The sequence below is a fragment of the Entelurus aequoreus genome, linkage group LG12 (assembly GCF_033978785.1).
Source record: "Entelurus aequoreus isolate RoL-2023_Sb linkage group LG12, RoL_Eaeq_v1.1, whole genome shotgun sequence".
Classification (NCBI taxonomy): Eukaryota; Metazoa; Chordata; class Actinopteri; order Syngnathiformes; family Syngnathidae; genus Entelurus; species Entelurus aequoreus.
Genome location: NC_084742.1, coordinates 59,555,294 through 59,580,097, shown reverse-complemented (window position 1 = coordinate 59,580,097; position 24,804 = coordinate 59,555,294). Strand labels below are relative to the sequence as shown.

Genomic DNA, 24,804 nt, shown 5'->3' with positions numbered 1-24,804 from the left:
TTGAGTAAAATTCTGACTTTTGTCATCATTTTGCCAAGTAAAATTCCGATTATTACTATAATATTGGCAACATTTTTAAGTTTTCTTATAAAATTGAGACTTTTGTCGGGTAAAACGACGACTTTTTCATAAAATTGCCAAAAATGTATGCTTTTCCTTGTAAAATTGCGACTGTTATTGAGAAAAATCCCAACTTTTATCATAACGTTGCACAAATGTTCATATTTTCTTGTAAAATGTTGACTTGCGTTGAGTAAATTTACGACTTTTATTATAATACTGCCAAAATTCTAAGTTTTTCTTGTGAAATTGTGACCTTTTTCTTGTAAAATTCCAACTCATTTTTCACAACAAGCTTTTTTATATTTGTATAGTTGGTATATATTATTAATGTTGTAAATACACATCTTTATATATCTAGAAAGGCTGGTCCTAAAGAGGGAGGCATTTTTCAAAATTGACTGTGTGTCGCTTTTAAAAGTGCTCCCCCTCTGGTCAACATACGAAATAACAAGTGTGTGTAAAAATTTGAAGTGCTCCCCCTTTGGTCAACATATGAAGTAACAAGTGTGTGCAAGAAATTGAAATTTGCACCCATTTGGCCAAAATTAATTAAGAAAATAAATAAATAAATATGTATCTATAGACATACTGTAATATGGCATTTTTCCGATGTCTCAAGAACAGACCTGGGCAAAATAAGGCCCGGGGGCCACTGCGGCCCGTTAAGCTTTTCAATCTGGCCGGCGGGCATTCCCAAATAATTTTTTTATATCTTTAAGATGTAAAGTGTAGCTGCCATTATGATGTGCAGTCATGTTTTCTAATGGCCGTAAGTCTTCAACTATACAAAGTATTTTTATGGTTGGAATCTGTGCTTCTGCATGATATTTTAGTGACTAGTGTTGTCCTGATACCAATATTATTTCGATACTTTTCGGTACTTTTCTAAATAAAGGGGACCAAAAAAATTGCAATATTGGCTTTATTTTAACAAAAAATCTTAGGGTGCGGTGGACTGGTACTTTTCAGAGGCGGTATGGTACTGAATATGATTCATTAGTATCGCGGTACTATACTGATACCCGTATACCGTACAACCCTACTAGTTACTATGGTAATCTACGTCACAGCAGGTCAGACGAGGCACCAAGCAGTGTGGGTGTGGCTTGATTGTAAAATATGTCGATTGAGAGGGGGTGTGACGTTTATATGTTCTCAATATTCAGGGTTTTATCGTTCATAGAACCATTTAAAATCCTGTTTTTAAGGCGGTCTGTCATAACATTTTTAGCATTCAATCAGACTTTATTGTGAGGTTTTGTATTAGTGTTCCTAAAAAATAGATATACCGGCCCCCAGACACACTTTTTTTCTCTAAATTTGGCCCCCGAGTCAAAATAATTGCCCAGGCCTGCTGAAGAAAGTAACAAATACAAGAATGTCAGTGTGTGTGTGTGTGTGCGTAGGAAGCCCTGCACTCTTCGCCGTCCTCGGACTCGAATCCCTTTTTGAGAACCGGTAGCCGTTATCGAGACCACTATAGTAAAGAAAAAGAGTTGCTTCTTTATTCGAATCCCTCGGAACAAATCCCGTCCCGACCAGAAATGCTCCGTGTGACATCACAAGAAATGATGTCACGTAGCTCAGTCATTAGGCGCAGATAGCGAAAGCAGGAAAAACAATGGACCGGAAAAAGCGCTCCAAGGTGTAATAAAAGTTCAAAACAAGAAGGTATAATCCAATGAATAACTGTACTGAGAGATTTGAGCAGGGTACAAACACATGACCAACACTTTTACCACCAACCGGAAACATAGCAACCAGGCTAGCAACGCACCTCCTTTACGGCAGCTGTCGCAACCTTCTTAAAGCAACCGCAGCACATACATATATATACAACACATCTCCCTTTTTGAACTTTGGTTTTTCTTTCCTTGTAAACAAAACAAAATCACACTGTATATGTGTTGTCTGTCTAATTATAAATAATGCAGACGAGGCGTGTTGGCTGAGTTCTTGACGTTTACTTTCACAGCGTGCTCATAAACTCATTCTTAGCTGCCGGGTGGCGACATGCAACAACACTACCCGCGCATGCTCGTCACTCCCGTTGCATGCTGGGTAGTGTAGTTGTTATATTCCCTAGCTCATATCTTCACATCTTTCCCCCTATAAAGAAACATTTGAACTCAATAAAGTGTATTTCTTTTTTTTAGCTTTAACTTTTCATTTTTTAGCATTGTAACCACATTTGCAAACAACTTTTCTCTTTATTGAATTTTCTTTCAATAAAGAAATAAAGTGCAAAAATGTCAAAGCATCCTAACAAACAGTTATGTTCCAATAGCAGCAGAAGTGCACTTTTTGGAGAGCTGTATTATTTTCAGTTTTGTGCCCAAGGGACTGATTTTATTTAACACTATATTATTATTTATACACCTATAGTGATCACAGAGACAGCTTGTTTTTGTGTTACTGTATATATTTGTTTTTATGAAAAATCCCACTTAATATACTTTGGGTAACAACAGTCAATATTTTTTTTTTTTTTTTTTAGGGCGGTAACAGCCAATATTTATTTATTTATTAGATTTTATTTTTTTCTTATATAATAAAAGTGAGCTTTTGTTAAAGCAAATATTGTGTGTTTTTTTCCATATACAACAACCTATCTGGATTCGATAAGAGAATCGATAAGGAATCGGTTCGATAAGAGGATTCGATAATGGGCTCGAACTCGATCATTTCTTATCAAACATCATCCCTAAGCCGAACATCACGTGGCAGACACGCACGTCAAAGTGTGAAACAAGTGTACCACGTGACTGTGGACCGGCACCACGGTCCAGAACACACCCGACACACACACACACACACACACACACACACACACACACACACACACACACACACACACACACACACACACACACACACACACACACACACACACACACTCCGCCGGAACAGAGACCACGCAGTTTTCCTTCTGCTGTGAATTCAAACGGTTAAAAAAAAAAAAAAAAAAAAAAACGATCATCGTCACCGCGATGACGGCGATATTGTGTTGCGGGTTGGGGGCGTCGCGCACGTGAAAACAATTAAGAAAAAAAAAAAAACGAAAAAAAAAAACCGCCAAAGATGAAAAAAAAAGCCAAAAAGAAGAGAAATGAAAGCAAATAAAACTCACATTGCGTGGTCGGGAAGCAGCAGGCGGCTGTCCGCCATCATGTCGGGCAGGAAGTCCACACTGTAAGAGGAAGTCATGGCGCACCGAGGACAGGTGCAAGGTGGAGAGCACCACCCGACACACTCGCTTTCTCCGCGGGGGAAAGAAACACTTTCACATTCTCCTCTCTTCTCCCTCCTCCCAATTCCTCCTCGTTAGTCTTCCTCCGCGAGGACGACGCTCCTCCGGTCCGGGCGGAAGTGCTCTCCTCTGTGGGGGGCGTGTCTTTGTCTCGCATAAGATCCGCCTACCATCCTCACAGGCCCCGCCCCTCTATTAACACATCTTCCCCATCAAGGATTGCCAACATCCATCCATCCATCCATTTTTTACCGCTTGTCTCTTTTTTGGGGGGGTCGCGGGGGAGCTGGAGCCTATCTCAGCTGCACTCGGGCGGAAGGCGGGGTACACCCTGGACAAGTCACCAGATTGCCAACATGTTTTTTTTTTGTCCTGTTTTTTGTGCCTTTAAAAAATTATTAGAACTTTACGTTAAACCACTCTCTACCTCTAACAACCAAAAATCTGTGAAAACGATGATGCTGTGTTCCAAATTTAAGTTATTTACTGAAATTGCACTTTGTTTGTTCTATATATATATATATATATATATATATATATATATATATATATATATATATATATATATATATATATATATATATATATATATATATATATATATATATATATATATATATATATATATATATATATATATATATATATATATTATGGCTGCAACTAACGATTAATTTGATAATCAATTAATCTGTCGATTATTACTTCGATTAATCGATTAATAATCGGATAAAAGAGACAAACTACATTTCTATCCTATCCAGTATTTTATTGGAAAAAAACAGCATACTGGCACCATTCTTATTTTGGTTATTGTTTCTCAGCTGTTTGTAAATGTTGCAGTTTATAAATAAAGGTTTATTAAAAAAAAAAAAAAAAAAAAAAAAAAAAAAAATTTAAAAAGCCTCTGCACATTCGCATTGCATAGAATCGATGACTAAATTAATCGGCAACTATTTTTATAATCGATTGTAATCGATTTAATCGATTAGTTGTTGCAGCCCTAATATATATATATATATATATATATATATATATATATATATATATATATATATATATATATATATATATATATATATATATATATATATATATAATTTTACCCGACAAAAGTCACAATTTTATAAGAAAACTTTCAAATGTCGGCAATATTATACTAATAATCGGAATTTTACTTGGCAAAATTATGAGCAAAGTCAGAATTTTACTCAAAAAAGTGTTACTGTTTTTTACAAGAACAACAAAAAATTTGGCAATATTGTGATAAAGGTCAGAATTCTATATGACAAATGTCGCCATTTCGCATTAAAAAGTAATAATTTAACATAAAAAAGTTATAATTTTTCCGAGAAAATGTTGCAATATTACAGCAACAGAAAATTGTTCCCAATTTTATAAAAAAAAAAGTCGACACGTTGTGAGAAAAAGACTGCTTTTAGTTCTTTTGTTTATTTTTTAAATGTATTGTTTGTAATTGGTTTTTAATCTTCATTATTTACTTCGTTATTAAAGTATGTCTCTATATACATATTTATTATTCTTTTTAATTACTTTTGGCCAAAGGGGGCGCGATTTAATTTCTTACACACACTTGTTATTTCATATGTTGACCAGAGGGGGAGCACTTTTAAAAGCGACACACAGTCAATGTGAAAAATGCCTCCCTCCCTCACACACACATATATATATATATATATATATATATATATATATATATATATATATATATATATATATATATATATATATATATATATATATATATATATATATATATATATATATATTTATTTATATATTTATATATATTTATATATATATATATATATATTTATAAAAAAAAATTAAAAAAATTAAAATAAATAATTATTGTCTCTGCGCATGCACATAGCATAAATCCAACGAATCGATGACTAAATTAATCGGCAACTATTTTTATAATCGGTTTTAATTGATTAGTTGATATATATATATATATATATATATATATATATATATATATATATATATATATATATATATATATATATATATATATATATATATATATATTAGGGCTGCAACTAACAACTAATTTGATCATCGATTAATCTGTCGATTATTACTTCGATTAATCGATTACTAATCGGATAAAATAGACAAACTACATTTCTATCCTTTCCAGTATTTTTTTGGAAAAAAAACAGCATACTGGCACCATATTTATTTTGATTATTGTTTCTCAGCTGTTTGTACATGTTGCAGTTTATAAATAAAGGTTTAGAAAAAAAAAAATAATAATAATTATTGTCTATGCACATAGCATAAATCCAACAAATCGATGACTAAATTAATTGCCAACTATTTTTATAATCGATTTTATCGATTTAATCGATTAATTGTTGCAGCCCTAATATATATATATATATATATATATATATATATATATATATATATATATATATATATATATATATATATATATATATATATATATATATATATATATATATATATATATATATATATATATATATATATATATATATATATATATATTGCATTCTATTTTAGTTACCGTACTTTGAATTTATAACCCCCTGGCGCTGTTTGGTACTGTTTTTGTACTGTTTTTGTACTTACTTTGATTATTATTTATCAACTGTTTGTAAATGCTGAAATGTATAAATAAAGTTTTATTAAAAATAAAACAACAAAAAATATATTTTTTAAAAACAACATGTTTTTTTTGTCCACTTGGGATCCCGTGCAGGTTCTGAGCGAGTCGGAACACAAGTCTTCCATGTTGAGGGGTTTGGGGGGGCACTCTAGTCCTATAATGAGCTAGGCTTTTCCTAGAAGACTATCTGGGTCAGGGAAGAAAAGGAGGATGCATGGTGGAGTTGGATGCTGGAGTAGTCTGGTCCTGCCTCAACATATCCCCCGCATTAGGGTCCCGGACCTCATCCGGTCTCGCCTCTCGTTCTTTAAATGGCTTTCTTCAGGCTTCTAATTGGCTAATATGCTGATATAACGAGCAGTTACAGCGCCCCCTGGTGCTGTGGCATTCACCTGCTCAAATGACAGGTCAAATGTCTTAACCGTTAGGACGCAGGTGTCAAACTCAAGGCCATTGGAAACCATTGGGAATCTCGTACAAACAAGCAATTCAAGTTATGGATAAATAAAAAATAGTCTCACACACACACACACACACACTTTGGATTCGTCACACTCCATTTCCCTAGTTTAGTTATATTATTGTTTGTTATTATATATACACTGTAAATATATATAATAAAACATAGTACTATACTGCGCCCTTATTGTCTGTGCCGTCTACTCCCCCCGTACACAACAATAGACTTATTTATCCCACAATGGGGGAAATGATGTGGTGGCAGTGCAGATTTAAAAAATCCATTCAAAAAAAGTATTATAAGCAGCACAAAGGTCACATCCATTTTCTACCGCTTGTCCCTTGTGGTGGGGTGCTGGAGCCTATCTCAGCTGCACACGGGCGGAAAAGGTAAAGCAAGGCACATGAAGACGAGAGAGAAACATGAAAGAACACAAAGGAGTACATACAAGAGCAGAGAGCTGCTGCAACCAGCTGCCACTTTTTTTTTTTTTACATACAGCTACAAAAGTAAAACGCAATAAAAAAAATAAAAAAAACCTGCTAGTGACTGACCACCGGCTCAAACACTTGACGAAGAAACAATCACTCAAGCGGCGCTGAAAGCATACTCTGCCAAACTGCCTCTGGGTATTGGTACAATGTGTACAATTTTCAATGCCAACAAAACAAGCGCGCCTGATAGAACATGCTCCAATGTAAAGTAAGACTCCACTTTTCCAAATGGCGCTAGCCGGATGCTAATATAATATGTATATGCCATCGATTAGCATGAGTGATTTTCTTGGCGAGTTCAACGCCTCAAACTAAAACTGCGATGCACGTCACAATCAAACGGCTGGTGAGGGATAAGTGCAATACTTACAGTATAAACACTTTGTAGGGCGCAACATAGAACTCGACTGGCACGTTTAACTCAAAAGGAAAAGACGACTGCTGCCATCTTGCAAGCAAAGACCTGCGTATGAGACTCAGAAATGTGATTCAAATAAACCAAGATGTAACAACTAGATAGGGTTGTACGGTATACCGGTACTAGTTTGGTACCGGTATACTAATGAATCATATTCGGTACTATACCGCCTATAAAAAGAACTCCCCGCCTCCCCTTTTTTTTTAAACAGGCATGACGGTGCGTCACAGTCTACAGTGTTCTAGGTACTTCTAAATAACTAATCCATGGCAACAAATATAGTTAGTTTCTTACAAGTAGCATTATCACTGGAGGACGAGGAATAGCTCAAACATGCTTCACTACACACCGTAGGAGGATACAATAGCTCACCGCCGTCACAATGTAAACAAATGCCATGGGTGGATCTACACCTGACATCCACTGTAATGATACCAAGTACAAGAACGATACTACTATGATTACATCAATATTTTTTATCGTCACAAAACCTTTTTTTGATTTTTTAAATTCATATTATGTTTATAAAGTCAGTAAATATGTCCCTGGACACATGAGGACTTTGAATATGACCAATGTATGATCCTGTAACTACTTGGTATCAGATCGATACCTAAATGTGTGGTATCATCCAAAACTAATGCCAAGTATCAAAGAAGAGAAGAATAAGTGATTATTACATTTGAACATAAGTGTAGATAGAACATGTTAAAACAGAAAATAAGCAGATATTAACAGTAAATGAACATTATTGATACATTTTTACAGTTTGTCCCTCATAATGTGTACAAAATAATAGGTGTATAAATGACACAATATGTTACTGCATAGACTAATTAGGAGTCTTTGTTTGTTTACTTACTACTAAAAGACAAGTTGTCTAGTATGTTCACTATTTTATTTAAGGACTAAATGATAATAATAAACATATGTTTCATGTAAACTAACATTTTTTTGTTACAATAAAGACAATTATGACATTTTTTGTGGTCCACTTTATTAAGAAAAGTATCAAAAAGTATCAAACTACATTTTTGGTACCAGTACCGGTACCTAAAGATTGGTATCGGGACAACCCTACAACTGGACAACGGCAAAGTTATCATAATCAGTATCAGAAAATGTTACCAAGTACCAGTATCGGTTCAAATGTTCAAGGAAGCTATTTCTAGACGCCAAAAAAAAAAAAAAGGAGTTTGCCTTTCCACAAGCGAGTGTGTGGACACGTCATGTCTGAAGGATTGTTGTCACAAATAATCTCCTCATTTGCTTCCTCCTCGCAAAACAAATCCTTCCCTCCTGTTTGCTCCTCTGGCAAATCCGTCAAACACCGGCAATTTTGGACGCCGCCACGTGAAACGCGGCGAGAGAAAAGGTGAGGCCGTTTTAATATGCAATTAGCGTGGCGCCGCATTAATCCGGCGTGAAATATGAGCGTCTGTCGACATGTTTGGGGAAATAATCGGGGAGGGGGGAAAAAGCTGTAAGGAGGGTGTTTAGACTTGCTGACGACATTGCATATTGCTGCCATGTTCAACGTATTGTTAGTGTTCCGCATGGAGTCACCGGGAAATACACTCATTTGGGATAATAAAGGATTGTGTTGTGTTCAAGGACCGTGGGATGATTTGTTGGGGAAAATGCCAAAGCAGACTTGAGCATCATACTGCCCTCTAGTGGCTTACAACTCAACTTCATCTCAAGCAGGACCAACAGCTTGGTGAGTTTGCGAAGTATAAAAATAGGATGACATTTTTGAAAGAAAGACAAGCTGTTCTAAATGTGTCCACTGGATGTCGCTATAGACTTCAGAGGGGGTGGAGCTAGGTGGTGTTTGGACACTACGTAGTTACGCTGCTAGTAGGTCGTACTCATCTAACGTGAGGCGCAGAGTGGTAGGTCTGTTGCCTTTCTGCAAGAATAATGCGCTATGCTTGCGTTGTTTTAGTCTGTTCCAAAAGGCGAAAAGTGTAACAGTTTCTTCGGTGTTCCTCGAAACGTGCAATAGTGTGCAAGATTTTACGAAAAAACACCAAGAAAAGTGTTAAGCGCTGCAGTTCAAGGGGTGATGTAAGTATATAGGTCATGTAGTAACATTCATAATAACATGTAATATATACATTATATAATGTAGTAACATTCATAATAACATGTAATGTATACATGATGTAAGTATATATGTCATGTAGTAACATTCATAATAACATGTAATATATACATGATGTAAGTATATATGTAATATCTAGTAACATTCATAATGACATGTAATATATACATGATGTAATGTAGTAACATTCATAATAACATGTAATATATACATTATATAATGTAGTAACATTCATAATAACATGTAATATATACATGATGTAAGTGTATATGTCATGTAGTAACATTCATAATAACATGTAATATATACATGATGTAAGTATATATGTAGTATCTAGTAACACTCATAATAACATGTAATATATACATGATGTAAGTATATATGTCATGTAGTAACATTCATAATAACATGTAATATATACATGATGTAAGTATATATGTAGTATCTAGGAACATTCATAATAACATGTAATATATACATGATGTAATGTAGTAACATTCATAATAACATGTAATATATACATTATATAATGTAGTAACATTCATAATAACATGTAATATATACATGATGTAAGTGTATATGTCATGTAGTAACATTCATAATAACATGTAATATATACATGATGTAAGTATATATGTAGTATCTAGTAACATTCATAATAACATGTAATATATACATGATGTAAGTATATATGTCATGTAGTAACATTCATAATAACATGTAATATATACATGATGTAAGTATATATGTCATGTAGTAACATTCATAATAACATGTAATATATACATGATGTAAGTATATATGTAGTATCTAGTAACACTCATAATAACATGTAATATATACATGATGTAAGTATATATGTAGTGTCTAGTAACACTCATAATAACATGTAATATATACATGATGTAAGTATATATGTAGTATCTAGTAACACTCATAATAACATGTAATATATACATGATGTAAGTATATATGTAGTATCTAGTAACATTCATAATAACATGTAATATATACATGATGTAAGTATATATGTCATGTAGTAACATTCATAATAACATGTCATATATACATGATGTAAGTATATATGTAGTAACTAGTAACACTCATAATAACATGTAATATATACATGATGTAAGTATATATGTAGTATCTAGTAACACTCATAATAACATGTAATATATACATGATGTAAGTATATATGTAGTATCTAGTAACACTCATAATAACATGTTATATATACATGATGTAAGTATATATGTCATGTAGTAACATTCATAATAACATGTAATATATACATGATGTAAGTATATATGTCATGTAGTAACATTCATAATAACATGTAATATATACATGATGTAAGTATATATGTCATGTAGTAATATTCATAATAACATGTAATATATACATGATGTAAGTATATATGTAATATCTAGTAACATTCATAATAACATGTAATATATAAATGATGTAAGTATATATGTAGTATCTAGTAACACTCATAATAACATGTAATATATACTAGGTGTAAGTATATATGTAGTAACTGTAACACTCATAATAACATGTAATATATACATGATGTAAGTATATATGTAGTATCTAGTAACACTCATAATAACATGTAATATATACATGATGTAAGTATATATGTAGTAACTAGTAACACTCATAATAACATGTAATATATACATGATGTAAGTATATATGTCATGTAGTAACATTCATAATAACATGTAATATATACATGATGTAAGTATATATGTAGTATCTAGTAACACTCATAATAACATGTAATATATACATGATGTAAGTATATATGTAGTAACCAGTAACACTCATAATAACATGTAATATATACATGATGTAAGTATATATGTCATGTAGTAACACTCATAATAACATGTCATATATACATGATGTAAGTATATATGTAGTATCTAGTAACATTCATAATAACATGTAATATATACATGATGTAAGTATATATGTAGTATCTAGTAACACTCATAATAACATGTAATATATACATGATGTAAGTATATATGTAGTATCTAGTAACATTCATAATAACATGTAATATATACATGATGTAAGTATATATGTCATGTAGTAACATTCATAATAACATGTAATATATACATGATGTAAGTATATATGTCATGTAGTAACATTCATAATAACATGTAATATATACATGATGTAAGTATATATGTAGTATCTAGTAACATTCATAAAAACATGTCATATATACATGATGTAAGTATATATGTCATGTAGTAACATTCATATAACATGTAATATATACATGATGTAAGTATATATGTAGTATCTAGTAACACTCATAATAACATGTAATATATACATGATGTAAGTATATATGTAGTATCTAGTAACATTCATAATAACATGTAATATATACATGATGTAAGTATATATGTAGTATCTAGTAACATTCATAATAACATGTAATATATACATGATGTAAGTATATATGTCATGTAGTAACATTCATAATAACATGTAATATATACATGATGTAAGTATATATGTAGTATCTAGTAACATTCATAATAACATGTAATATATACATGATGTAAGTATATATGTAGCTGCCTCGACAACAAATGGATCACTTAGAAGCCAGCAAGGGGGCGGAGCCAAACATGAAGGAGCGAGAGTCTAAATATGGCCTGTTCGCACGTTAATATTTAAGCACTCGTGAATAATTCAGTGCAGCAAAAAGCAGCATTTGAGCCCAAGTGGGCGAGCGTTTCCTGAGTGGGCGGAGTCAAGGGACAGGATGCTGAAGAGGGGGGGTCCTTATAATGGACGGTGGTGGTGGGAACACAGCATTCCAGTTAGTGATCCCAAGTCCACCTGGGACTGACCTGATGCTGGCACACCTTCTGAACTGTCGGGTCAGCATGCTAATATTTAGCACCTGGTCTCCTCTGATAATGCTAAAAACACGCTATGTTGGGGGGTCAAAATACATGACTAGATAAAGTCAGTCTAACGTGAGGTGGTGAGGGCGTGTCATCAGGATGAAGGCCATGGGAAGACCCAGGACAGGTTGGAATGGGAACAAAGTGGACTCTAGGACGAGAGAGGGGGAAGTCTGGGCTTCTCTGCTTAGGCTGCTGCCCCCGCAACCCGACCTCGGATAAGCGGAAGAAGATGGATGGACGTTTAACATTGTGAACCCCAAACTCTGACAGTACATGAACATGACACTACAAACACACTAGGGTGGTCTCCATACCAATATTTTGGTACCGCTACCAAAATATATTTTGATACTTTTCTAAATAAAGTGGACCACAAAAAATGTCTTTATTTGAACAAATGTTAGTGTACATGAAACATATGTTTATTATTGTCATTTAGTCCTTAAATAAAATAGTAAACAAACAAAGACTCCTAATTAGTCTATGCAGTAACATATTGTGTCAATTTTACACCTATTATTTTGTACACATTATGAGGGACAAACTGTACAAATTAATTATTCTACGTGTTCATTTACTATTAATATCTGCTTATTTTCTGTTTTAACATGTCCTATCTACACTTCTGTTCAAATGTAATAATCACATATTCTTCTCATATTTGATACTTTGCATTAGTTTTGGATGATACCACACATTTAGGTATGGATCTGATACCAAGTAGTTACAGGATCATACATTGGTCATATTCAAAGTCCTCATGTGTCCAGGGACGTATTTTTGACTTCATAAACATAATAGGAATTTTTAAAAAAAGGAAAGAATATCGATGTAATCATAGTAGTATCGTACACTCCTGTACTTGGTATCATTACAGTGGATGTCAGGTGTTGATCCACCCATGGCATTTGTTTACATTGTGACGGCGGTGAGCTATTGTATCCACCTACGGTGTGTAGTGAAGCATGTTTAGCGATTCCTCGTCCTCCAGTGATAATGCTACTTGTAAGAAACTAACTATATTTGTTGCCATGGATTAGTTATTTAGAAGTACCTAGAACACTGTAGACTGTGACGCGCCGTCATGCCTGTTTAAAAAAAAAAGGGGAGGCGGGGGGGTTCTTTTTAGAGGTGGTATAGTACCGAATATGATTCATTAGTATACCGTTACCAAACTAGTACCGGTATACCGTACAACCCTATCTAGTTGTTACATCTGGTTTATTTGAATCACATTTCTGAGTCTCATACGCAGGTCTTTGCATGCAAGATGGCAGCAGTCGTCATTTCCTTTTGAGTTAAAGGTGCCAGTCGAGTTCTATGTTGCGCCCTACAAAGTGTTTATACTGCAAGTATTGCACTTATCCCTCACCAGCTGTTTGATTGTGACGTGCGTCGCAGTTTTAGTTTGAGGCGTTGAACTCGCCAGGAAAATCACTCATGCTAATTGATGGCATATATATATATATATATATATATATATATATATATATATATATATATATATATATATATATATATATATATATATATATATATATATATGGCGAGGCCAGTGTAAATTAGCATCCAGGTTTATTCGTCGCCATGGAGACCAGGATTAGTGATTTAGAAGTAGCTAAAACACTGTGGACGGACGTTAGCCGCTAGCCAGCGGACCGGGGGGATGGGGGGGGAATGGATGGGTGGTGGGGGGTAGTAAAAAAAATAAAATATATATATATATATATATTTTTTGTCATAAAGAAATACAATCATGTGTGCTTACGGACTGTATCCCTGCAGACTGTATTGATTTATATTGATATATAATGTATATATTGTGTTTTTTATGTTGATTTAAAAAAAATTAAAAAAATAAAAATAAAAATAAAAAAAAATTTTGTGCGGCCGCGGCCCGGTACCAATCGGTCCACGGACCGGTACCGGGCCGCGTCCCGGTGGTTGGGGACCACTGTCTTAAAGCACCTCTTCCTGAGGGTGTTTCAGTGTTATAACTTCACCTTTATCTTTAACTTTTTACACCAAAATGCGTCCGTTCTCCCTTTTCTGTCTACACACTGTGTCTGCTTGTAAGTACTCTGTGTGTGTGCGCTGCCCAACATGCTCCTCTGCCGGTAAAACCAGCAATGTCACCACGTGACCTCGACGCGCCGTCATGCCTGTAAATAAAAAGTATAGTACCTTTTTTGATGCATTAGTACGGCGATACTATACTAGTACCGGTACAACCCTAGTACACACACACACACACACACACGCACACACACACACACACACACACACACATATGACGTCAAAAGTAGTTAGCATAGCAACACCTCACCTCCCAGGTGAGCAGGAACATCTCTCATGGAGCCAAATGGAGCACATAATGGAATGTTCCATCTTTACATGTATCACAATGAGGACCCCCTCCCCCCTCCTACACCCCCAGAGCTCCTCCTGGCTGTAATGTGATTTCTTCTCTCCATGCAAATGGGAGGGGTGGCAGGTGGGGGTCTCTTGCTGCTCCACCTGCGGCGCATCGGAGCGCTCCAACTGTAATTGGCCGCCGCCAGAGAGAGACCCTCCATTCATCACCACCCCCCCCCCCCCCGCCCCCCCCACCCCACCCCAACCCCGCATCCGTCCTTCTGTCCCTTCGTTCGCCCAAACTCGGACCAATCTCTCCGGCACTTTCCAATTTCTCCCCCCCCTGTCCCCCCCCCCGCTGATCCTTTTCCTCATTAAAGTGGGAGCCGGGCAGAGGCGGTCACTGCCTCTCATTTATTTTCATTTGAAAGCGGTGCAGCTCCACTGATCCTCTGGGGAGGGGTGGGGTGTGGGGGGGGGGGGGGGGGGGGGGCACCGGAGAGCGAGCATTCTGATAACAACACACACACACACACACATAAAGGAGGTCGTGTAGTACCCCCGCCGGCAAAAAGATGCACCTTCACGCCTATTACAATTTATTTCATGCACCTGCAGATGCCCCTCACCCCTCGTACCGAACACCCCCCCTCCCAGTCCCCGCGATTGTTAATGGTATGATTGCATGTATCGATCCGTGCAGACCCCCCACTTCCTGTAGGTGTGTGTCCGTGCATGGTATTAGTGACCGCCTGACACCGCTTGATTGAAAAGGTGCAGGGCAGATGAAATCGTTGTGGCGAAGACGCGCTTCTTTCAATGGCCGCTTTAGCGGGCCTCGGAGCGGGGGTGAGGCTGGAGGGACGGGACGAGGGTCGATTTAACACCGAGCACGGCGGACACGTCTGGGGGGAATGCGAGGGCGGGGCGGCGGCTTTAAACCAACAGGCGTATCAGCAGAAGAGTGAAAGGCTAATATTCCCCGCCCCATTAGATAGGAACACTGTGGGGCCGCGCGGGGGCGGGGCGGAGGCGGGCTGGGGGAAGTGATCCCTGTTCAAGCACCAAAACCCCAATTTCCATATTTTGGCTGCGCAGCGGGCCGTGAACTCGCCACTTAATGGTCCTCACGGGCACGCCGCTAAAGACTCAACCATTGGAACCACCAAGACCCAAAACAAGACTGAGACCACGACCAGGACTCTAAAGAGCAAGGCTCTATGGCAGTGCTATTCAACTGGCGGCCCCCAGGGGGGCCAAATAAGTCACGGGATGGACACGGTACCGGCCCCAGGCTTCAGTTTAAAACTTGGCCGACAAACATTTTTGCAGCAAACGACAAAGTGCTCCCGTCGAGTGGAGGAACTCAGAACACAGTAGGTTAAGTTAAAGTTAAAGTAGCAATGATTGTCACACACACACACTCTGCATTTGACCCATCACCCTCCGGGAGGTGAGGGGAGCAGTGAGCAGCAGCGGTGGCCGCGCCCGGGAATCATTTTTGGTGATTTAACCCCCAATTCCAAGCCTTGATGCTGAGTGCCAAGCAGGGAGGTAATGACTCCCATTTTTATAGTCTTTGGGGTTTGAACTCACAACCTACCCATCTCAGGGCGGACATTCTAACCACTAGGCCACTTAAATGTGTGTTGCACCTCTTTCTTCCATGTGGAGAGCAGTTTGGATTTGTGCTGACATGGTAAACAACTCACATGAATGTTTCATCCACACGCATACATTTGTCCAAATGTGGCCAAGTAGGCGCGTCGTGGGTTTCCTGGACGTTTTGAAAGGATTTTCAAGGTGAAAGTTGATTTTCAAGACAAAAATAATTTACAAGGTAAAAGTTATTTTCAAGACAAAAAAATATTTTCAAGGTAAAAGTTAATTTTCAAGACAAAAAATTGATTTTCAACACAAAAAATTATTTTCAAGGTAAAACTTAATTTTGAAGACAAAAAATTGATTTTGAAGACAAAAAATTGATTTTGAAGACAAAAAATGATTTTCAAGGTAAAAGTTGATTTTCAAGACAAAAAATATTTACAAGAAAAAAATTATTTAAAAAAAAAAAAATTTTCAAGACAAAAAATTATTTTTAACACAAATAATTGATTTTGAAGTCAAAAAATTGATTTTGAAGACAAATAATGATTTTCAAGGTAAAAGTTGATTTTCAAGACAAAAAATCGATTTTCAAGACAAAAAATTGATTTTCAAGACAAAAAATTATTTTCAAGACAAACAATTGATTTTCAAGACAAACAATTATTTTTTGAAGACAAAAAATTATTTTCAAGTTAAAAGTTGATTTTCAAGACAAAAAATAGATTTTCAAGACAAACAATTGATTTTCAAGACAAAAAATTATTTTCAAGGTAAAAGTTGATTTTCAAGACAAAAAATTATTTTCAAGACAAAAGTTGATTTTCAAGACAACAAATGATTTTCAAGGTAAAGTAATTTTCAAGACAAAAAATTTATTTTCAAGACAAAAAATTATTTCAAAGGTAAAAGTTAATTTTCAAGACAAAAAATTTATTTTCAAGGCAAAATAATGATTTTCAAGGTAAAAGTTGATTTTCAAGACAAACAATTGATTTTCAAGACAAACAATTGATTTTCAAGGTAAAAGTTGATTTTCAAGACAAAAATTTGATTTTGAAGACAAAAAATTGATTTTGAAGACAAAAAATGATTTTCAAGGTAAAAGTTGATTTTCAAGACAAAAATTATTTACAAAGTAAAAGTAGATTTTCAAGACAAAAAATAATTTTCAAGAAAAAAAATATTTTCAAAAAAAAAATATCTTCAAGACAAAAAATTATTTTTAACACAAATAATTGATTTTGAAGACAAAAAATTGATTTTGAAGACAAATAATGATTTTCAATGTAAAAGTTGATTTTCAAGACAAAAAATTGATTTTCTAGGTAAAAGTTGATTTTTAAGACAAAAAATCGATTTTCAAGACAAAAAATTGATTTTCAAGACAAAAAATTATTTTCAAGACAAACAATTGATTTTCAAGACAAACAATTATTTTTTGAAGACAAAAAATTATTTTCAAGGTAAAAGTTGATTTTCAAGACAAAAAATAGATTTTCAAGACAAACAATTGATTTTCAAGTTAAAAGTTGATTTTCAAGACAAACAATTGATTTTCAAGACAAAAAATGATTTTCAAGACAAAAGTTGATTTTCAAGACAACAAATGATTTTCAAGGTAAAGTAATTTTCAAGACAAAAAAATTATTTTCAAGACAAAAAATTATTTCAAAGGTAAAAGTTAATTTTCAAGACAAAAAAATTATTTTCAAGGCAAAATAATGATTTTCAAGGTAAAAGTTGATTTTCAAGACAAACAATTGATTTTCAAGACAAACAATTGATTTTCAAGGTAAAAGTTGATTTTCAAGACAAAAATTTGATTTTCAAGACAAAAAAAATATTTTCAAGACAAAAAATGATTTTCAAGACAAAAGTTGATTTTCAAGACAAAAAATGATTTTCAAGGTAAAAGTTATTTTCAAGACAAAAAAATGTATTTTCAAAACAAAAAATTATTTTAAAGGTAAAAGTTAATTTTCAAGACAAAAAAATTATTTTCAAGGCAAAATAATGATTTACAAGGTAAAAGTTGATTTTCAAGACAAAAAATTATTTTCAAGACAGAAAATGATTTTCAAAACAAAAGATTGATTTTAAAGACAAAAATTATTTTCAAGGTAAAAGTTGATTTTCAAGACAAAAAAAATATTTTCAAGACAAAAAATGATTTTCAAGGTAAAAGTTGATTTTCAAGGTAAAAGTTGATTTTCAAGACAAAAAAATTATTTTCAAGACAAAAAATTGATTTTGACTCGGCCGGGGTTTGAACTCACAACCTACCCATCTCAGGGTGGACACTCTAACCACTAGGTCACTGACTAGGTAGGGTTGTTCGGTAGACCGGTACTATACTCTGTTTGAAAAGTACCGGTTCCCCATTTATTTATTTTTTTAACGGGCATGACGGCGCGACATTGCTGGTTTCACCAGCAGAGGAGCATGTTCGGCAGCGCGCACACACAGAGTACTTACAAGCAGACACAGTGTGTAGACAGAAAAGGGAGAATAGACGCATTTTGGTGTAAAAAGTCAAGATAAAGGTGAAGTTATAACACCCTCAGGAAGAGCTGCTTTAAGACATGGCTAGCTAACTAGCGTCTAACATCCATCCACAGTGTTTGAGCTACTTCTAAATCACTAATCCTTGTCTCCATGGCGACAAATAAAGTATGTTTCTTAAGCGTATCATTATCACATATAGTTACATATAGTTACTTAATATGATTAACACCAAGAGTAAGATGACTAATTCAGCGTTGATATTTGAGGGGCCCCTCTGTAGTGGAAGAGTTGGGCCCCGAAGACAAAAAGGTTAAGAGCCTGGTTCTCCGAAACACACAAAATAGGACTAATAATATTGGAGCTTTCTGAAACATTTGAGTTCAAAATCAGAGGCCCAAACCAAGACGAGGTCCAGGTGAGGATAGGATCCAAGGACCAGGAAAGAGCCAAGAAAACGTCCAAAACATGACCCAAACACCATCAGACAATGAATTCTAGGTTAAGCATGACCAATTCCAAGATAAGACCACCACCGGATCAAGACCTTTTCTAACATTGGGTTCTAAAACTCAAACTGGCTAAACTTGGCTCCGATCCTCCACTTAAAGCACACCTGGGTAAAATAGGGCCCGCGGGCCACATTAATATCAATCCATGAACTATAGAAAGTATTTCAATGGTCGAAATCTGCACTTTTGGGTGTTATAGGAGTTATTACAGTAATCTAGGTCACAGCAGCTCAGAGTGGGCGGGGCTTGTTTACAGAGCAGCCAGCCCCAAACACCTGTGTCAGGAACACATGCGGAAGCACATTTGTACAACATATGTCTGCATACAAGTGCTAATATATCATATTGTAGGTGTTTATTACTCTTTGCATTCATATTTTGCTGTTTGTTACATTGTTGTCGTGTTTTGCTTGATTGTAAAAGATACACAACTATGGAGGAGCTGCTCTGAGAAGTAAAATATGTTGTTAATATTCAGTCTTTTATTGTTCATAGATAACCTTGTAAATCTCACTTTCTTTATTTTCATGTACATTTTGGGTGTCCCATTCAGTAAAAAAAACTGTTAAATTTCATTCTGTTTCTTTGAGGTGGTCTGTCATCACTTTTTTACAACTCTGTGGGACATTGTGACTTTTGGTGTTAGGGACCCAAACGCACATACTGTACAGCTAGGGGTGTAACGGTACACAAACATTTCGGTTGGGTACGTACCTCGGTTTGGAGGTCACGGTTCGGTTCATTTTCGGTACAGTAAGAAAACAACAAAATATACATTTTTTGGTTATTTATTGACCAAATTTGTAAACAATGGCTTTATCCTTTTAACATTGGGAACACTATAATAATTCTGCCCACGTTAATCAACATTAAACTGCCTCAAGTTGTTGCTCAGATTAAATACAATGACAAAACTTTTCTTCTACATATAAAAAGTGCAACATTAAATAAACAGTTTCAAGTCAACTCATCATGCTTAATTTATGACAGCATTTGGGAAGCCTGTAGTTGATTTTTATTATGTAAATGTTATATTTTTATCAACATGTGATAGCAGGGACCCTGCCATTCAAAACTAGGCTGCTGCATTACTAATGATTCATGTAACTATAGCTGGAAAAATAGTACAATAGCAATAGGAGAGACTATTCATCCCTGAACACCTTGGAGATCATGTAGGCTTAATGATGCACTTACATTATTATATCAACTATCAGAGACAGAAACTCTTCATTTAAAGGCCTACTGAAAGCCACTACTACCGACCACGCAGTCTGATAGTTTATATATCAATGATGAAATCTTAACATTGCAACACATGCCAATACGGCCGGGTTAACTTATAAAGTGCAATTTTAAATTTCCCGCTAAACTTCCGGTTGAAAACGTCTACGTATTATGACGTTTGCGTGTGACGTCAATCGTTGAACCGGAAGTATTCGGACACCATTGTATCCAATACAAAAAGCTCTGTTTTCATCTCAAAATTCCACAGTATTCTGGACATCTGTGTTGGTGAATCTTTTGCAATTTGTTTAATGAACAATGGAGACTGCATAGAAGAAAGTTGTAGGTGGGATCGGTGTATTAGCGGCTGGCTGCAGCAACACAACCAGGAGGACTTTGACTTGGATAGCAGACGCGCTATCCGACGCTAGCCGCCGACCGCACGGATGATCGGGTGAAGTCCTTCGTCGCGCCGTCGATCGCTGGAACGCAGGTGAGCACGGGTGTTGATGAGCAGATGAGGGCTGGCTGGCGTAGGTGGATAGCTAATGTTTTTAGCATAGCTCTGTGAGGTCCCGTTGCTAATTTAGCTTCAATGGCGTTGTTAGCAACAGCATTGTTAAGCTTCGCCAGGCTGGAGAGCATTAACCGTGTAGTTACATGTCCATGGTTTAATAGTATTGTTGATTTTCTGTCTATCCTTCCAGTCAGGGGTTTATTCCTTTTGTTTTTATCTGCAGTTAAGCCCGATGCTATCACGTTAGCTCCGTAGCTAAAGAGCTTCGCCGATGTATTGTCGTGGAGATAAAAGTCACTGCGAATGTCCATTTCGCGTTCTCGACTCTCATTTTCAAGAGGGTATAGTATCCGAGATTGTTTAAAATACAAATCCGTGATCCACAATAGAAAAAGGAGAGAGTGTGGAATCCAATGAGCCAGCTTGTACCTAAGTTACGGTCAGAGCGAAAAAAGATGCATCCTGCACTGCACTCTAGTCCTTCACTCTCACGTTCCTCATCCATAAATCTTTCATCCTGGCTCAAATTAATGGGGTAATCGTCGCTTTCTCGGTCCGAATCGCTCTCGCTGCTGGTGTAAACAATGGGGAAATGTGAGGAGCCTTTCAACCTGTGACGTCACGCTACTTCCGGTACAGGCAAGGCTTTTTTTATCAGCGACCAAAAGTTGCAAACTTTATCGTCGATGTTCTCTACTAAATCCTTTCAGCAAAAATATGGCAATATCGCGAAATGATCAAGTATGACACATAGAATGGATCTGCTATCCCCGTTTAAATAAAAAAAAATCATTTCAGTAGGCCTTTAATATAAAGTCCTTTTTTTGCTGCTTCAACACAGCTCAATCAGCACAGAAAAAGGTAAAGTGAAATAACAGACAGCCAGGGCTTTGCTGTCCATAACACACACACACGCACGCACACACACACACACACACACACACACACACACACACACACACACACACACACACACACACACACACACACACACACACACACACACACACACACACACACACACACACACACACACACACACACACACCGCAAAATGAGCTAACGTTACGCTAAAAGCGAATTAGCCTTCACCTCAAGCCAGGATTGCGAGCGAGCTGAGCTGCCGTTTGTTTCTAGAAGGTCAACGGGCTCATAGTGATGTTACTAGTAGTTGACTGGGAGGTGTTTATTATCATTTGGGGAGATTCCGCCGCCTTATGATTACCTGCTAAACTTCTATCTGCTAACCCCACCGCAGAAGCACTGACTACATGCGCTCTGAATACGCACTGCTGATTGGCTGTTACCACTCTGTGTGTAACCAATCAGATGGTTGTGTGGGTGTGACAATGCTGGGTGTTGTGTAGAGGACTGACAGAGACAGGCAGAAGAAGCGGAGCAGCTTGTTAAGACTTTAGCTTAGGCGGCTACTTAATATGTTCGTGTGGAAACTCGTTCGGTACACCTCCGAACCGAACCGAAACCCCCGTATCGAATCGGTTCAATACAAATACACGTACCGTTACACCCCTATGTACAGCAGGTTTTTATAGTATATATCATTTATACACATTGGCCCCCCCCAGACACATTCTTTCTCTCAATGTGGCCCCCCGAGTCCAAATATTTGCCCAGCTCTGGCTCACAGTCTTGCAAATGACAAATGAAGTCGTCGACTTCGACATGTTTTTATTTGTCACCTTCTGGCGGCCGTGCAGTCAATTACTGGCAGCGATACAATGTCGATACAATTTGCTTAACGACCCCCAGCACGGCGCTTCTTCATGCTCGCCCGCTTATCTTCATCCTGGTCCACGGGACGCAGCAGCAGGGGGTCTGTCGCTGGATGTGGCAAAGAAGGCGGGATGGAAATGAGAGACAGCCGCTGAGTTGTGTTATTTTGATGTTTATTTGTCTTTATTCCTGATGATGTTTTTTGTGTCTTGTGAAATCCATGTTTTACTTTGAAATGTAACTCTCCTCTCGTTTCAGGTCACTTGCCCTTCATCAGTCTGACGTCACCCCTGATTGTTTCCACCTGTTCCCCATTACCCCCCATGTGTCTTGTAAGTCCAAACCTCCCTTTGTTCTGGGCCGGGATGTCTCGTGCATCTCCAGCCTCATACCCAAGCCTTGTCGTGTCTTCTTATCCAGATCCTGAATTTCCAAGTTGGTATTTTGAGTTTTCCTTTCTCCTCTTAAGCAGAGTGAATTTTTGTTTGTTAAGTTTTCAAGTCTTCTCAGCCTTCCCGGGAAGGTCTATTCAGGTGTACTGGAGAGGAGGCTACGCCGGCTAGTCGAACCTCGGATTCCGGAGGAACAGTGTGGTTTTCGTCCTGGTCGTGGAACTGTGGACCAGCTCTACACTCTCGGCAGGGTCCTTGGGGGTGCATGGGAGTTTGCCCAACCAGTCTACATGTGCTTTGTGGACTTGGAGAAGGCATTCGACCGTGTCCCTCGGGAAGTCTTGTGGGGAGTGCTCAGAGAGTATGGGGTATCGGACTGTCTGATTGTGGCGGTCCGCTCCCTGTATGATCAGTGCCAGAGCTTGGTCCGCATTGCCGGCAGTAAGTCGGACATGTTTCCAGTGAGGGTTGGACTCCGCCAAGTCTGCTCTTTGTCACCCATTCTGTTCATAACTTTTATGGACAGAATTTCTAGGCGCAGTCAGGGCGTTGAGGGGATCCGGTTTGGTGGCTGCAGGATTAGGTCTCTGCTTTTTGCAGATGATGTGGTCCTGATGGCTTCATCTGGCCAGGATCTTCAGCTCTCACTGGATCGGTTCGCAGCAGAGTGTGAAGCGACTGGGAAAGGGTGGAGTGCCATCTCCGGGTTGGGGAGGAGACCCTGCCCCAAGTGGAGGAGTTCAAGTACCTCGGAGTCTTGTCCACGAGTGAGGGAAGAGTGGATGGTGAGATCGACAGGCGGATCGGTGCGGCGTCTTCAGTAATGCGGGCGCTGTATCGATCCGTTGGAGCTGAGTCGGAAGGCAAAGCTCTCAATTTACCGGTTGATCTATGTTCCCACCCTCACCTATGGTCATGAGCTTTGGGTTATGACCGAAAGGACAAGATCACGGGTACAGGCGGCCCAAATGAGTTTCCTCCGCCGGGTGGTGTGTCTCTCCCTTAGAGATAGGGTGAGAAGCTCTGTCATCCGGGCGGAGCTCAAAGTAAAGCCGCTGCTCCTCCACATGGAGAGGAGCCATATGAGGTGGTTCGGGCATCTGGCCAGGATGCCACCCAAATGCCTCCCTAGGGAGGTGTTTAGGGCACGTCCGACCGGTAGGAGGCCACGGGGAAGACCCAGGACACGTTGGGAAGACTATGTCTTCCGGCTGGCCTGGGAACGCCTCGGGATCCCCCGGGAGGAGCTGGACGAAGTGGCTGGGGAGAGGGAAGTCTGGGTTTCCCTGCTTAGGCTGCTTCCCCCGCGACCCGACCTCAGATAAGCGGAAGAAGATGGATGGATGGAAGTTTTCAAGTCGCAGTGGTGAGTTGAGTTTACTTTTAGCGTTTCTTCCTTTTCTAATTTTTGAGTGACCTTTTGTTAATTATTTCTCTAGATACAAATCAGTGTAGAAGCTCTATAGCTCCTTGTTTTCACCTCCTTTTTGGAGCCTCTTTTGTTGTTTAAATTTTATAGTCATATTCCTCACGAGTGTAGTTAGAGATAGATCAT

At 37.3% G+C, this 24,804-nt stretch overlaps 1 protein-coding gene across 6 annotated transcripts in view; it reads right to left on the bottom strand.

The window, feature by feature from the left end:
• Nucleotides 1–24,804, bottom strand: part of celf2 (cugbp, Elav-like family member 2) — a 436,380-nt gene that overhangs the window by 298,289 nt on the left and 113,287 nt on the right. The window contains exon 1 of one of the 6 annotated variants that reach the window (XM_062066322.1): nt 3,194–3,586. The exons of the other annotated variants lie outside the window; for them this stretch is intronic. Coding sequence (XP_061922306.1) covers nt 3,194–3,270 — 77 coding nt within the window. The 5' untranslated portion in view covers nt 3,271–3,586. Of the gene's footprint in view, nt 1–3,193; nt 3,587–24,804 lie in introns of those variants that run through there. 6 annotated transcript variants of the gene reach the window in all.